This window comes from Papilio polytes, unplaced genomic scaffold (assembly GCF_000836215.1).
Source record: "Papilio polytes unplaced genomic scaffold, Ppol_1.0 DF821511.1, whole genome shotgun sequence".
Classification (NCBI taxonomy): Eukaryota; Metazoa; Arthropoda; class Insecta; order Lepidoptera; family Papilionidae; genus Papilio; species Papilio polytes.
In genome coordinates, this window is record NW_013527693.1 from 1,621,718 (window position 1) to 1,638,806 (window position 17,089).

At 33.7% G+C, this 17,089-nt stretch overlaps 2 protein-coding genes across 2 annotated transcripts in view; both read left to right on the top strand.

The window, feature by feature from the left end:
* Positions 1 to 8,240, top strand: part of LOC106108559 (matrix metalloproteinase-25-like) — a 126,731-nt gene extending 118,491 nt beyond the window's left edge. Inside the window, exons 5-12 of the mRNA XM_013289767.1 lie at positions 1,458 to 1,607; positions 3,839 to 3,984; positions 5,637 to 5,795; positions 5,887 to 6,572; positions 6,686 to 6,827; positions 6,935 to 7,094; positions 7,334 to 7,437; positions 7,634 to 8,240. Coding sequence (XP_013145221.1) covers positions 1,458 to 1,607; positions 3,839 to 3,984; positions 5,637 to 5,795; positions 5,887 to 6,572; positions 6,686 to 6,827; positions 6,935 to 7,094; positions 7,334 to 7,437; positions 7,634 to 7,896 — 1,810 coding nt within the window. The 3' untranslated portion in view covers positions 7,897 to 8,240. The remainder of the gene's footprint in view (positions 1 to 1,457; positions 1,608 to 3,838; positions 3,985 to 5,636; positions 5,796 to 5,886; positions 6,573 to 6,685; positions 6,828 to 6,934; positions 7,095 to 7,333; positions 7,438 to 7,633) is intronic.
* A 3,014-nt stretch (positions 8,241 to 11,254) lies between these two features.
* LOC106108636 (probable RNA-binding protein 19) lies at positions 11,255 to 17,014 on the top strand. Its single transcript, XM_013289892.1, has 15 exons — positions 11,255 to 11,503; positions 11,575 to 11,937; positions 12,293 to 12,523; positions 12,830 to 12,943; positions 13,285 to 13,465; positions 13,594 to 13,682; positions 13,847 to 13,952; positions 14,118 to 14,309; positions 14,726 to 14,887; positions 14,976 to 15,079; positions 15,154 to 15,651; positions 15,741 to 15,943; positions 16,164 to 16,280; positions 16,470 to 16,578; positions 16,783 to 17,014. Exons 1-15 carry the CDS (start codon positions 11,468 to 11,470, stop codon positions 16,987 to 16,989), a joined length of 2,712 nt encoding a protein of 903 aa, XP_013145346.1. The 5' UTR covers positions 11,255 to 11,467; the 3' UTR covers positions 16,990 to 17,014.
* Positions 17,015 to 17,089: the final 75 nt, after the last annotated feature.

Consider the following 17,089-nt stretch of genomic DNA (forward strand, 5'->3'; position numbering starts at 1 on the left):
CCATCAGTCCGCCCGCGGGCCGCGGCTCGCAACCATTAAAACACTCGATTAAATATTTCACACGTCTCATTTCGCAGAGCAGTGTACCATGCCTCGAGCTCATGCAGCAGACCATAGATATGATAATTCATTTTATTTGCATTATGCAAATAAATAGATATGCCACCCGCAATATTCATATCACATTTCATTACAATAATCAAATTATGCCTGACTAATATGTCGACAATGATAGATACTAATAATGCAAATTGATGTTACTATAATTATAATTTGAGTATCTTATCATAATATTTTCATCTTATTTAACTTATATAATGCGATAAGTTTTCTATCATTTATGGAATTATTTTGGCTCTGAATTTAGTGAAAGTAAAAAGCGAGTACTGAAAGTAATCGGTAGGACTTTATACCAAAACTAGCTATAGCCTGCGGCTCCGTCCACATGGAGTTACAAAAAATCTTAATTACTAATTGATTTTCAGATTATATCCTACAGCTATGCCTAATTTCAGCGAGTTCCGTTGAGATTTTATTAGATGGACTAACAAACATATATCTATCCATCCGTCTCAACTTTTGTGTGTATTTATAATATTATAACATATAGTAAGTACATATTTCAGATCCGGTAAATTCATTTCAATTCGTTTTATCCATTTTATAAACTTACTTTTTATTATAATCGAAGGTGTGGCGTAAATGCAACAAACATTACCCATTTTAACTTTACCCACTAATTGTATTGATATTTGTAATGTCCGCGGCGGGTTTGACGGTGTCAATTAGCCGCAGAAGCGATATTTCATACAAGCAAATGTGTTGCACAAACGTGCACGGTGACCGCAGCACTGGCACAGACCCGTATTCAATTACACTGTATAAAACTATACTAAAACAGATTAAATAGTGATTTCAAATATAATAATAGTTATTTTAAAATATAACGGGCTTCATAATGCTCATAAATGTTTGGAGCAAATTAACGAAATCATATTCCTATAGACAACTCTCGTACTGAAGCAATATTTAAATTATTTTGCAATTTTGCACAACACCGGTACGATCGCTTTCAAAAATAATTATTGTGACAATTAACAAAGTCGACAAAGATGCCTTTCAAAGAAAATAACTCCCCCAAGTTTATTGAGAAGTTGACAAATCCCGCAAAAAGGCTCTTCGCTCGACACTTGTTTTAATTACGCAACCTTATACTTTGTTATTAAATATTTGCTTTAGGAACCTGAGTGGTTTCTTTCAAGATTCGACAAGGATTTCATATTAAAATACATATCAAACATTTTTTTTAAGTTATTACACCGAATAATTTTAATTATGCATTTGCACTGTTTGTTGTAGTCTCAGGCAGAAATTGAAAGAGAACACAAGACATTTTTGTATATTTAATTGTTGCAACAGTGGAAACCCATGTTAAATGAGTGTTATTTTTTCGTCAGCCTGTCGTCGTCGCGGCGGCCATCGCAGCTAGACCCGCACGTGACGCGCAGCGTTCTGGCGCGTGCTCTCGACGTGTGGCAGCAGGCCTCCCGCCTCACCTTTACAGAAGTCAACTCAGACGACGCGGACATCGTCGTCTCCTTTGCAAAGTAAGTTACTTTTTTCGTCGAAGATTAGGGTCTACTCAAATTAGCCAAATAGGAATCAAAATGTAAATTGCGTTCCTTCTATTCTGTTAGTAGAGCAAAATGATTAAAGATATATACAAATCTGTCTGACATGTACTATTAGTAAGATTTTTGTTAGTGCTCGTCATGAAGACTATAACACCACACTATCATATTTTACTAAAGGTTACCCTTTATTTCATTGAATATGTTTATAAATTATGTAATAACACTGAATCTATCCGACCAAATAACCTTAGACTATCCCAGCAATTGATTTCTATTCAGCGTAAACCTTTTCGTACGCGATTCACTTTCACTAAAGGAACGTGACTCGCCAAATCCACTTTAGTGTTAATCTAATACTTAGGTAGATCTTACCTGCTTCCAAAGGTAAATTGCTCTATTGTTACTGCTACTGAATTTAAAACGACGTAATACGTTTTATTTTAATGGCTAAAATAATTTTCAACAACCTTAGTCATGTGGATCGTCACGGGATTAGATTAAAACATATTTGGGTACATTCGAAATATAAATAACGAACTCTATATTTTGTGTATACATTTTAATTTGTAGGAACTAGTCTACCACTCAGAAGGATGCGTTTTTTAACTTTATACTACGTTGTCAACACAAGTAAAAAAGACACAAAAGTAAAAAAAGTTATTTTTAAAACAGTATTAACGCTGTAGAGACCCATACAGGAATCGCATACAAATGAGCGATGGGAAAAGTTTAGTTTTTTATTAGTTTATTAGATGACCGTGGAGTGCGGCGATATGAGAAAATACCTCGAACAAAAACCACGATCGCGAACATATTGCGGCGGCTATATTGGATGCTTGCAGCTCAACTTCGATGAGCTCTGTATATTTCTTATTTGTAAACACCGATCGCTAAACCTAGGTACATGTTTATTACAAAATTTATACGAAAATACTTTTATGAAATTATCAATATGTTGTTCTTTCAAAGAGCCAATGTTTCTGTAATTTCAAAAATCATATGAAAACATAGGTTTAGCAGTTGCATGTACATTCTCTAATTTCTTATTTAAAACATACATTTTCTTTTAGTTCTTCTTGATGCAAATTATAAATTTTTAATTTCGCCATAGATGAATCACAATAATCATCATAAATCAAACACTTTTCTGATTTCAATTTAACTTATACAAAATTTTCTTCAATAATGTTGTCTCCTTTATAAATTCGTAATACATTTCATATTAATTTCTACAACTCGAAGTACACACAAATAGCAGTTATATTAAAACCTAAGTGGAAACTTTAATCGCAAAAGTTGTGCAACTGTGTAATGCATCGAGAGCGGGGAAATTAAAACGGAAATATTGAGTTGTATCGCTTTGCAGTTGCAGCAATGAATCATGTAATATTAGTGAGAAAACAGAAATCCAATTTATAATTCCTTTATATTTTTTTACTAGTTTAACCTATACTTATATGTGCCTATCTACCTATACCTATATACATCCTACATTCTCGAAGATACACATATCTGATGGTTTTTGTTGTCGTCGTCAGTTCATATATATCCCCACCCAGTCTTCCTGAAGCCTACCCAAGTTACGAGTGACAAGGTCATAGTTTACAACACTCTTAAATTATTATACTTTTTATTGTAAAGAGAAAATGAATTAAGTCATATCTGCTTGGCTTTACTCTGTGATTATCAAACTTCAGTATTATACTGGGAGCTCTCACTTTGAAAACTCAATAACGCAACCTGGGTAATATTGCGTGAAATATGCATTGGTCTTTCCGCTGTTTTGTTGTTGCGAAAAATGATTAGGTCGGTAGTGGGCAGGCGACCCGAGGGAAGCAAGTTTGATTGCTCCGTCGACTCTATCCACTGGAGCCCGCTGTTTGTTGCAGAATGAATACGTTACCCGCTATATGACTATTTTAATTGGGTATCTCGCAGCGACAGTGAGCAAAAAGAGCTATAGAAGCGGCTAAATTAACATTTGTTTATTGAATTAAAAAATGTCTTTGATATTTGAACAAATTGGGTCGTCATTTTAAAATCATTACTTGGATATCCTAGATCAGTTTCGGTCCCTTTTTAAAGCAATCAATTGTTTGATAAAAAAAAAACGATAATATTGAAACCTACCCCACTTACCAATTCTTAAATTAATTTGATGACAACTAATACTATAAGAAATAAAAAGTATATTTTTCTTTCAGGCGTTACCATGACGACGCGTACCCATTCGACGGGCGCGGCTCTATACTTGCCCACGCGTTCTTCCCTGGCTCGGGCCGCGGAGGTGACGCACACTTTGACGATGACGAGCTCTGGCTGCTGCAGCCAAAGAATGACGATGAAGACGGTAAGCTGGAATGAATAACTTAACGAAGCTAAAGTTGCTAATTTGGTGACATTTTAAGTCTACAATAATAACAGTAAACTATGAACATGTCATTATTTAAGTTTTACACTTTAAAATTAATCGAGTGGTTTTTGCTAGCAATCGTCCCATGTTGTATCAGTTATTGTGAAACTGTTTCCGTTTTATATCAATGAGAATCGACTGTCATTTGCACGTCCACATTGAATGTTGTGTACAACGGTAATAATAATTAAAACGCGACCATGCGATAGCAATATACCCTGGTTTTAAATAAAAGTTACACGAAGCAACTGACATGAAAGAGGCCATATGAGGCAGTTAATTAAGCTTCTGTCGAAAGTGTAGTTTTTCCGCGAAAAGCTCGTTCGGAAATGAGCGTGTCGTGGTCAGCGCTGTTTTGACATGCAAATGCCGGGGCATGGCGCCGCGGGGGTGCGGCGGTATGGGGGGGCGTGCGGAACACCTCCCTCACCTATGTTGTTAACGTGCCTTCCTGTTACGATTTTCAGAAAGCCAGTTAAGCTATCCCGATAATGTTAATTGGAATTAGACCTTTGTTACAATTTGTGATCATTTTCTCCTTCAAAACAAATGATGATATCTGAAGTGATTATTATGACGTATTAGTATTTTGTAATCATGTTTTATTTATTTATTGTTACGTACTATCACTTAAGGACGGAAACCAATTAAGCAACCATGTTGCTACTACTATATAATAAATAAAATACACATCATCGCAGACGTAACATGATTATCCACGATTTGTTGTACATAAGCTTAGCATCAATTGGACACAGCGCGGAATTAAATAGCAGTTAAGTCGTTTAAATTCGATGCACGTAACCTTCATTTGTACACTATGGACAGAGGCGGGTTAATGAACAAAATCGCATCACGGTGTACATCCAATGCACGTGTTCAGGGGCATCAACGGTGTTCATCACATGGAGAACATAATGTTAAAGAATTAAATTCACTTACCACTTAGGATTGAATATCGTTCAGCAAATAATCGCCATAAAAGTAAAAGCTACAATTTTGCACGTACATTTGTATGTTTTGCTATGAGAAGATTTCGACTTAATTGCATTATGAGCATCAAATGACCTGAAATGGATAGGAAATAAACGTCCCCGACTGTGCATTAATCAATCGCTATGCTTGATGCACGTGTAAACACGGAGGCGACGCAATACGAGGAGCGACCGCAGCGCGAAGTGTGCACGCTTTACATGTACCCACCTGATAATTTACACAAACATGGAAACAGGCAGGCGCAGGGTGGACTCCCCGTTTAGAAACCTACTCACCCTAGAAAACATGAATTGAATCCGTAGCCTTATGTAACATTATCGTAGTGCCAACAATACGAAATAAATTGCTTAAACTTCTCTACATTAAATGTTAATAAGGCTTAGGCGCTCGTAGGGACTATTATATTGTAATGTCGAACTTCAATACGAGAACGTTGATAAACGACTTCAAGAACTTAAAATCGTTACGCTCTTTACCTTATTTAAATAAAATATTATTTTTGTATTCAAGATAGAGAACTAAGTTATCTTCGATTTATTATTGTAGTATGTACTGGAATACTAAATGATTGTTACTTAAAACTATTTTTGCAGGTACATCCTTGTTCGCGGTGGCTGCCCACGAATTCGGTCACTCTCTAGGCCTCAGCCACAGTTCCGTCAAAGGAGCTCTTATGTTTCCTTGGTATCAAGGTATCCAGCCTAATTTCGTATTGCCAGAAGATGACCGCAACGGTATACAGCAAATGTATGGTAAGTTCAAGTCAATATAAAATAAGACAAAAGTCAAACCTAGAATAGAATAATTAAAAATAAATTAATTTTACTTATCTTTTTTTCTTAGGCTCAAAAGAAACTGAAAGAAAATGGGGGAAGATACCTTACTACCGACCGATAGAAACCCCACCACCGACAACAACAACGACTACCACCACGACTACAACAACCACAAGAAGACCTTACATCCATCATCACCATAACACGCACCAAGGTCATCACCCGAACCATCGACCTTACACGCCGTACCCGCGCAATCCGAATTTATATCCTAAGTATTATCCTGAAAAACCAAGTAGCCCCGAAAGACCTACCTACCCAGAGAGACCAACCTATCCGGACAGACCTTCTTATCCGGATAGACCGAGCTACCCCGATAGACCAAACTACCCAGATAGAACGAATGTTCCGACATACTATCCGGAACGTCGTCATTATAACGCAACTGAGGAGCATCCTCGCAGAAATCACAATCATTATCCTAGACCGACAGAAACCACAACTCAGACTACCACCTACCGCCCTCGCTACCCGCACATTCGTCCGGAATATCCGACCTACCCACGGGCTAACAGTCCGAGCGACCCGCGGTACAAGCCGCACTACCCCGTGAAGACGACTGCAAAGCCGCGCCTCACGCCGACCCGCGCGCCGCAGCACACCACGCCGGCTCCGGACAAACCGGATGCTTGCAATACCAACTACGACGCTGTTGCACTCATACGCAACGAACTCTTCATATTTAAAAATAAAGTGAGTAGCTAAGTAAATCTAGGTTAACACCTAGATTACAAAATTGAGCTTCTGTGAGTAACTCCATTTTAATTTAATTATTTATTGTTTATTATAATATAATAATTTCACAGTATCACTGGAGGATAGGAGCCTCCGGACACTACCCGAACTATCCCATTGAAATTAATAGGATGTGGACTGAACTGCCGAGAAATCTGACACATGTTGATGCTGTGTATGAAAGACCTGATAGAAAAATCGCTATTTTTGTAGGTAGGTATACTAGGAGACATATATGAATAAGAGCCAAATTAAATCAAAAACCGTGCAAAAAAATATTTAAAATTTTCTTTGAATAGTAATATAAACTTTGTTTTTAGGTAAAGAGCTATATTTATTCGACTCCCAATACCTAGTGACGGGATATCCAAAACGCTTGAGAGAACTTGGCTTGCCGGAAAGCTTGGAGAAATTAGACGCAGCTATGGTATGGGGACATAATGGCAAAACATACTTCTACAGCGGCTCCGTCTATTGGAAGTAAGTTATTTAAGTGTAGTGTTATTTAAGTGTGTATATATATGTTATTTCACATACTAATTGACATTGTGGGTCCTTTTTAGAGACCATTTAATGACTAATGCACGTCTTCATTGGTAGATACTCTGGTAACTTCTCGTACATTAATTCTGTCTTTTCTAACTGGATATGCTCACATTTCGGTTCATTCGGTAGTCGTACACGACAAAAAAATAATAGGTAATATTTGTGGTTTTCAGGTTTGATGAAGATGTAGGGAGAGTGGAATTAGATTACCCACGCGACATGGCCATGTGGAAAGGCGTCGGATACAACATTGACAGTGTGTTCCAATGGAAAGACGGTAAGACACATTCTTCACTTTTACTGCACGTTGTAAACTCTATGGTTCGTTGTAAAAACACATATAATTCAACATGTGTTCATAAACCTTAATTGTTTTTATAATTGAAATGTTAATATTTGAATGGATGAACAGTTGTTAGTTGTCAAGAAACTCCAAAACAACTGAACGGAACTAACTTAATTTTCTTTTGCAGGTAAAACTTACTTCTTCAAAGGCAGAGGTTATTGGAAATTCAACGACCTGCGTATGAGAGTCGAGCAAGAGCGGCAATTACCTTCGGCGCCATTTTGGATGGGCTGCCCCACCGAGCGCGCCGGCAGGCGGGAACCATTCAGATCTCTACCCGCACCAGGATCCACGTTACGATCGCCGAGCTCTGCTGCCGTCTCTCATAACAAAACTATCTTAAATTGCGTTTTCATTGCAATACTGACAATCTTACGATATAATTTGTAAATATTAAGCCGTGGAGACTTCTATAATCTACCGACCTTTTCTACTATTCTGTGTAATAGCGATTTTTTAATATACATACGAGTAAAGTATCTTATACTATAAACAACTTCAAAAGTTACATAATATTAAAATAGTATTAATCTTTTAATAATCTTTTAAATCTCGATTGCGTATTTATATAATTATAACAGGGCTTGTATAGGAATAATGATCGTAATAATTTAATCAGACTGGTTTTTTTTATGTGGACTAATAATAAACAAAAATGTACATACGGAGTAAAAACATCTGTCAACATCTACCAAAACAACAAGTACATATCTATGAATGTCTGAAGAACTAATTTAGATTTAATTTTAAATAATGCGCAAAATCTATTCACTGCCGATGTTAGTGTTAACTTAAATCCGCGTCCACGTAGTTCTAATTAGGATAATTCTAGTTACGAGGCATAATTTTAAATGTTATTTGTACATTTTGATCTCAACATGATTGAGTGCTTGGTTTTTTATGAAATGTAAGGTACATAACACCATTTATTTAGCTGTTGTACAGTTTGTGTTGTATTGAAACTAATGATTATCCATTTTATATGAAATAAGGTAATAAATTAATTAGGTATAGTTCACTAGATGGCGTTGACGTTCGTATAATATCTTGCATTTAAGCATTATTTGCATAATATTTTATGTACTAAATGGGTAATTTTTATATCATATTTAACAGCATTATTAATAAAAGTCAATGTCGCAATTTTTTATAGTATATCCTATATTATAGTATATCTCCTGTCTTTAATCATTTTAACTTTCTAACGTGAAAAGCCCAACCATTAAATCTAGTTAAATTATAATGAAAGTCTTGTAATCTTCATTTTAACTGATAAGAAAAAAATAATGTTACTATAAAATCTTGCAGTTCCTTTTTTGATTACTACAACACGCCATCTGGTGGGCAAAAATGTCTATAGTCTCCAAATATTTAGCCAAAAGTAGTTTGTACATTACATGGCTTTATAACTATAAAAAAAATAATATTAGTCACAGATTAATCCACAAGGATGCCTTAGTAGAAGTTAAAGGTTACCTTTAAACATTTCTGATGTAAAATATTTATTAGAATTAGAAAATGAAATATAGTTCTATATCTCTTATGCTGGTTAAAAGAGGTACACATATACTGTAATTTGTAAATTGTATTAGTCAGTCATAGTTATCGATTAATGGTAAAATATGTACTCATCAACTTTATAATTATAGCTTATGATATACAAAATGTATGGCCTTAAGAGACTTGTAAAAAAATATCCACATTTAACAATTGTATGCTTGTGTTGCCAATTTATGAATGGGAAAAAAAACAGAAGCCCGTGTAATGAAAATGGTGCTTAATATAGTTAGTTGTTGTACAGAATAAATTCAACTTGGTATTTTTGTATCTTGCTGTTGTGTCCATTCTAATTGTAAAATTTTATATTATATTGGTCTGCTCGTTTTTAAGCTCTTTCTTCCACATTATGTATTAACTATATTCTACTTTGCTGTATATGTTAACATTCTTGTGCAATCAGCAGAAAATCTATAAATTACATACATTTTTACATAGATTTACTGACAGATGTACTCTTAAGTATATAGACATTATATATTAAGTAACAACAACAATGTGACTTGTATTTTAAGCATTTTCATACCTCTCAAGTCGCTCATTACTTTAGTCTAGAATATAATAGGCGTTTTTACAATTTCGTTTTGGTCACAAATAATTTAATAATAACTGTGATATTTACTTTTATGAAAAAGGCCAGTTGTTGGCATTAAAAATATATCAAAATTTTTATCCTTGTCTAAAATAATGTACTCAGTAAATAGTAAGCAGTTTGCAGTTTTTAAATCTTAGGTAAACATGTTTAACTACTATAAGCGTAAATAAATAAATTTCTACAAGTTGTCGACTTTTATTTGCACATAAAGAGTAACCCAAATTTCTTCCCTCCAACTAACTATTATGTAACCAGTGGCATTAACAATAATCTTCATCTTTAGTTGTATATGTACTAATAATGAAAATTCCTTACTAATAGAGCTTACTATGTCTTAGAACAAAAGGAGACAAACATAGTTTGCCTTATTAACGTTGGTATGCATATTATTCATCATCATCATCAGCTCACTATACATCCCCACTGAGGGGTTCGGAACCTACCCAAAGTTGGGGCGACTAGGCTTTAGTCAACCATACTGGCCCACTGCAGGTTGGTTGACTTCACACATATCTTTGAATTTCTTCGCCGATATGTGCTGATTTCAACATAATGTTTTCCTTCACCATAAGAAAGTCAGGTAAATTATATACATATGAAATTAAGAGAACAAAAACCACATTGGTACAGGGCGGGATTCGAACCTGTAGATTACAAGTGCCATGAACCACCGACACTCTTAATAATCATGAATATAATAGAGCAATTTCACAAAACCTCTAGTCAAATTGTGTATCCCTAATAGTTTAATTGGACAGACTGTACAATAAATAACTGATCTAATTGACTTGTTCTCTTACAATAGAAGGAAACTGAAGTATTTTTTTTTTCATTGCCGACTATCAAAAAATCCTATTTAGAAGTTTATTATGTAAAAGACCATGATGATGAATGTGTACATAAGTCAGTAACGCAAATTATTTTATATGAAACATAACATATTAAAACATCCAAATAAGGAAATTTAAGAATCAAATACTTTGCTTATTTTATTAATTATTTTATAAATTTAATATACACAATTGCTTACCTACGCTCTAAATATAAATAATTTCAACTGCCACCATTCTTAAATCCTAACTTAGACCAGTCTTCTTTAGCCATTAGGTTATTCTCCATTCTGCACGATAAATATTCTTTTGCTTCATCCCGACATAAAGAGTTATTATTATTGTTATTAAATAAGCACTTCATAAATCTCGTCATGCTCTTTTTACAAACACCATCGTGGTCTAAAGGAAAACTGCCTTTATCAGGTGGTGTTGGAATAAATGGTTTTTGACCAAATGTCATAGCAGTGGACATTTTCTTATCAAGTTTTATTCGACTTATCAATACAACTTAAGAAAATTGCTTTATACTGTCGAATTTCACTTCAGTTTAAATTAATTAATCACAATACACAACTCTTAAAGAGATCAGCTGTGTTGACCAAGTTGACAATTGTCATTTAAAACGATAACAACTGTCAATGTCAAATAGTGATGTTTAGCCGAAAAACCGAAAATGTACTAATCGTTCGATAGTGTTCTCTTTGATGTCAGTATCAAATGTCAATGTCAAAATCCACGTGTGACAGAATGTCAATCATTAATGAAGGACACAAACTTTATTTTTGTGTTTACGCACTTTGTGATTGAGTTTTAAGTCAGAAATAAATGACATAAACCCAAGCGATTTGTAAAATAAATCTTTGTTCAATTATAAAACTTTGTTAGTACTCAAACTACTTACAAGTTTTTATTTAGAAATATTTAATATATCAACATGTGGATATTCTTGACTTCTTCAATATAATTTATATTTACAATGTCTCGGCTAATAGTTAAAAATTTGCCAAACAAGGTAAGATTTACTTCTTATTTAAATGTACTTTATGTTATAAAACAACTGAAAAATAAATTATTTCCTATTAGGTTACAGTTGATAAACTTAAGGATTTATTTTGTCAAAAAGGAGAAGTTACAGATGTCCAATTGAAATATACAAAAGATGGAAAGTTTAGAAATTTCGGCTTCATTGGATACAGAACAGAAGAGCAGGCTTCTGTTGCAAAGGAGTTTTTTGATGGCACATGTGTCAACTCTATGAAAATAAATGTAGAATTCTGCGCAAATTTAGGCGATGAAAAGAAGCCAAGAGCTTGGAGCAAATATGCTACTGATAGCTCAGCTTATAAAAAACTTAATAAAAATGATCAAGATATACCAAAGCAAACGAAACAGAAACTATCAAGTGCAGAAAGAAATAAAAACAAAATAAGAGAGCTGCTTAAAAAGGTTAGCATAGCTTTTTTTTCTAATAAAAATGCAAACACATGCAAAATAAACTATACTACTATACTAAAATAAACCATATTTCTTTAGACAACCAATCTGATTAATTTCAACTTGAATAATTCTACTAGTAATGAATAATTTAACATGTTCAATGCCATTACAATTTTTATAAGTTTAAGGATCTGTCCCACCACTGGTTGATAGAGGCTCAGAAAGCTTAAAAATAACATCAATGTTAGATAAGGGAACAACCTCAGATATTTCCATCATATATGTTGGATTGTTATCAAACAATTGTGTGGGACAGGCCTTTAGCATATTAACATTGAAGTGTATACAAAATTTTTGTTCACAGCATAAAGGTGATCCTTTATTTGATCAATTCATAGAAGCTCATGTCAATGAAAAAACATCATGGATTAAGGAAGTGTTAGAGGAAGTTAAAAAAAGTGACAATGAAGATAGTGGCAATGAAGCTGAACAGAATGAGGAAGAAAATATTAACAGAAAAGAAGAAAAAAATATAGTACCAGAAGTTAGAAAAAGTGAAGAGAAAGTTGCTAATAAGCAAATTAGTGATTTAGAGGTAATTTAAGACTTGAGTAACCTTAATTTGTTATCCTAATTCCTGAACAACTAATATTAAAAGATTTGTATTTTTGTATATATTGAAATAACTCAAAAACTACTGGGCTAATGATAAAAATTCTTTCACAGTTAGAAAGGTAATTTATCTGTGAGTAACATGGGCTATATTTTTAAACTTCAAGGGGACAAAGTCGAAAGCAACAGCTAGTAAAAAAAATGTAATTAATAACAATAATAGCCTTCTTTTACAGTTGGGCAATGAAGTCAAGTACATTAAAAACTGCATTTTTTATTTATATTCCAGTACATGAAGTTGCTAATGAAAAAAGTGGATGGTGCTAACACTGACAAAGTAAATGAAAATGCAGAGGAAGATAAACCCAAGAAAGTTAGAAACAGGCCATTGTTTTATTGTAAAGTGAGTATTCCATATATAAATAATAATAATAATTTATTTATGGTCTCTTTTGCATACATTTCATGAAAGTCTTGGCTCTTGTTGTAGGTTGCCTTGTGTAATAAATATTATATTATATTATATTATATTATAGAGTAAATCTACATTACAATGAATAACATGGTAGTGAAGTGATACCTTGTACTTGTTTTTATTGATCACTAGCTTTCGCCCGCGACTCCGTCCATGTGGAATTAAAAAAAAAACATAAGTGTGAAGCCCATGTATATTAGTAAGATGTCTATCTATTTTTAACATAATACATATTTTTGATAACTAGTATTGTTTTTCCTAATTTTCAGATAAATGGTTTACCATTTAAATGTAAAAAGAAAGACATAAAAGAATTTTTCAGACCGTTAGTGCCATTTTCCCTGAGGTTACCCCTCGGAAAGGGAAAGAAGCTTGCCGGCTTCTGTTATGTAGGATTTAGAACTGAAAAAGAATTACAAAAGGCACTTGCTAAGGATAAGTTGTTTATAGGTATGTATTAATTTATGTTTTGCTGCAAAATTATACAATCTCTTTGATTTACACTAATAAGTAATGCAAATATATACTTTTTTAAATTAAAACCTCTATTTAGTTATAATTTTTTTTTATTGATTCAGGCAGTCATCGGGTACATGTTCATAAGTATGAAAGCCAGACCAAGAAAGATGAAGAAGAGGAACAGATCAACACTAAAAAGAGACAAGAGGTAAATATTACTTTATATTTTTTTTAATATTTCATACAATAATAACGTTAACACTTTCAATGCCATTATTCTTTCATTTAAAAATGACTGAGACAGTAGTACAGAATGTGTTACGATCAATAATTGCCTTATTTGTAATATTTGTTTTGTTTCGTTTCTTTTAGCAAACAAGTAATGAAGAAAGTATAGGAGAAAGCGGTAGCATCTTCGTGCGAAATTTACCTTACGTGGTATCTGAAGAAGAAGTGACGAAGACTTTCGAAAAATATGGTAAAAGATTTTTGCAATAGGTACAAATATTTAAAATAATTTTGTTACTTATTTGGCAAATCTAATGTTTCATTATCCAATAATTGACGAGACAACAATTGTTTCTGTTTCCTTGAGTGTGTTTAAAAAATGTATTTGAAAAACTTGTTATTTTTTTTAAATCAGGTCCAATAGCCGAAGTCAACATGCCGATAGATCCAATACTGCGGCAGCCAAAGGGTTTTGCGACAGTTATCTTCGTGATGCCGGAGCACGCGCTGAAGGCGTACACGGAACTGGACGGCACCTCCTTCTGCGGCAGAATGCTGCATCTCTTACCTGCTAGAACTGAAAAGCTGGAGAAGGAAGAAGACGACAGTATGTTTGATACATAGATGTAAAGCTATCATGAACACCAATGCTTAAACCACTAATTATTTTTAATATCTCCGACGGTTATTTTAATAATTGTTTTAGCTAGCTGTTGCTCGGGCCTTCGCCCTCGTGAAATTAAAAAAATATAGCCTATGTTACTCACAGTCAAATTGCCTTTCTAACGGTGAAAGATTTTTTTAAATCGGCTGAGTAGTTTTTGAGTTCTTTCAATACATACAAAAATACAAATCTTTCCTATTTATATGATCAGTATAGATTAAAAAAAATGGGATCCTAGATTAAATTGTTTGTAGATTGAATTTTAAAAAAATCAATTTTTGAACAAGTTAGAATGTAAGCAGTTCCATTTTTTGTATGTTGTGATATGTTTGTGCATATATTTTACCTTAATTTTTCAGGCGACCTTTCATTTAAAGAGAAGAAAGCGAAGAAACTAAAAGCGCAGGCGAAGTCCTCTCACAACTGGAACACATTGTTTTTGGGCGCGAACGCCGTCGCTGACGTCATCGCCACCAACTACGGCACTACTAAAGAACAATTGCTTAATGACAATAATAAAAGTAAGTGTTTTCATTAATAAAATTTCAAAATCTATTTATTTCCACACAGAATTACTTTGTTAGTAATTTAATTATTCTTGCATTTTAGATACAAGCGCCGCCGTCAGACTGGCCCTAGGTGAAACTCAGTTGGTTGCTGAAACGAAAAACTTTTTGGAGAGTAATGGAGTCTATCTCGACGCATTTAATAAGGTAATTTCGATTGCATATGTTTCGTTATTTTTTACTAATTATTTAATCTACATAATTATCCTTTTTTATCGCAGCCAGCGCAAAAGCGTTCAAAAACTTGCATTCTTGTTAAAAATTTAGCATCCGACACTGACAAAGATGAAGTTAGGGCGTTATTTGAAAAACATGGACAAATTGCAAGATTCCTTATGCCGAACCATGGTATCACTGCATTGGTAGATTTTATCGAGCCATTCGAAGCAAAGAAAGCATTTAATAAACTAGCTTATTCACAATTCAAAGCAGCCCCATTATATTTAGAATGGGCACCGGAGAATGTTTTCGTAAAAACTATTGACAATAAAGAAATAGAAGCTAAACAAGAAAAGGAATCAAGTAAAGAGAAAGTATCGAAAACCGAAATAACGACGAAAACCGATAAAGTATCGAAAGCCGAAAAATCAGAAGCGGAGAAAACCGAAGAAAAAGCCGCGGAGGAAAAAATAGAAGAGGACACAGAAATGCCAGAAAATGACAGTACAATTTTCGTTAAAAATCTTAACTTTAAAACTACTGAGAATAATTTAAAAGAGGTACTTAAAAATACTATTTTATAAGAACTTTTAAAATGTAAAAGATTCGTAACCATAATTAATTAATTGTTATTATTTTATTTTTTCAGCATTTCAAAAGTTGTGGAAAAATACACAGTGTGGTTGTTGCAAAGAAAAAAGATCCCAAGAATCCTGGACAGTTCCTTTCTATGGGATATGGTTTTGTACAATTTTATAGAAAAACGCAAGCCAATGAAGCTCTAAAGACATTGCAGAGTTCTACTTTAGACGGAAAAACATTAGAATTAAAGAGATCTGAGAGAGGAAATGTGTAAGTAATCTTCTTTTTTGATTTATTATATTGTGGATTTTTTTAATTTTTACAAATACAAAATCATTTTTTTGCTTTACAAATTTACCATAAAAGTAGCAAACATTGGAATGAATAATTAGTATTATGATTTAAGAAACTTTTGTTATACTCAAGAATAAAAATAATACATCATATTGTATTTCTAATCTGTTTGATCTATTAAAAACATTGGTAACAGAGCTGAAGTAAAAACATCGAAGAAGAGCTCCAAGGCAACAGTTCAAAATGGAACTAAACTACTCGTCAGGAATGTTCCCTTCCAAGCCAACAGGAATGAACTTCACGAAATATTCAGGTACAAACATAATACATTAATATCCCAGACATGTTCAGGCATATTTTATTATCTACTAACGGTAATGAATACGCTATAAATACAATTGCACCAACATTATCTATTTCCAGATAAGAGTCTATTAAACTGATTGAAACAAAAACACGTTTTATTTCAATGATTAATGTCGGCTTTGTTTTATGTTTTCAGGGCGTTCGGCGAAATAAAGACTTTGAGATTACCTAAAAAATTGACGACAGGGTCGGAACAACATCGTGGATTTGCTTTTGTAGATTTCCACTCGAAGGCCGATGCTAAGGTATGTTTTATAACACCTAATGTCATGGTCGCCTCTCTAGATTCTCTAATCTAAAAATGGAAAATAGATATAAAAACCTCAAAAAAGCCATAATAGTGATTCCCCTGAACCTATCTAGACCATGGCGTGACAACGCCTACGTTAAATTATATTATGTAAACCTTCAAATTATTTTTGATTAAATGTTCCGCAATGTTATTTCAGTGTGCATTTGAAGCATTATGTCAATCAACTCATCTTTACGGTAGACGATTAGTGTTAGAGTGGGCTGACCAAACTGATGAGAACGAAGACATCGAGATGCTGAGGAAGAGGACGGCGGAGTCATTCAATGCAAAGGTTCCCGGCGGCAAAAAGTCTAGAAAGGCAGCCGTGGATGTTGATGAATTTGTCGAAGGCGAAAAAGATTAACAGAAATATATTTATATTATGCTGACTGCTGTTTTATTCTTGATACACTTTAAAAATGAGCAGGTTCTGAATTTAATCCGTATTTTTTTAACCAACATTG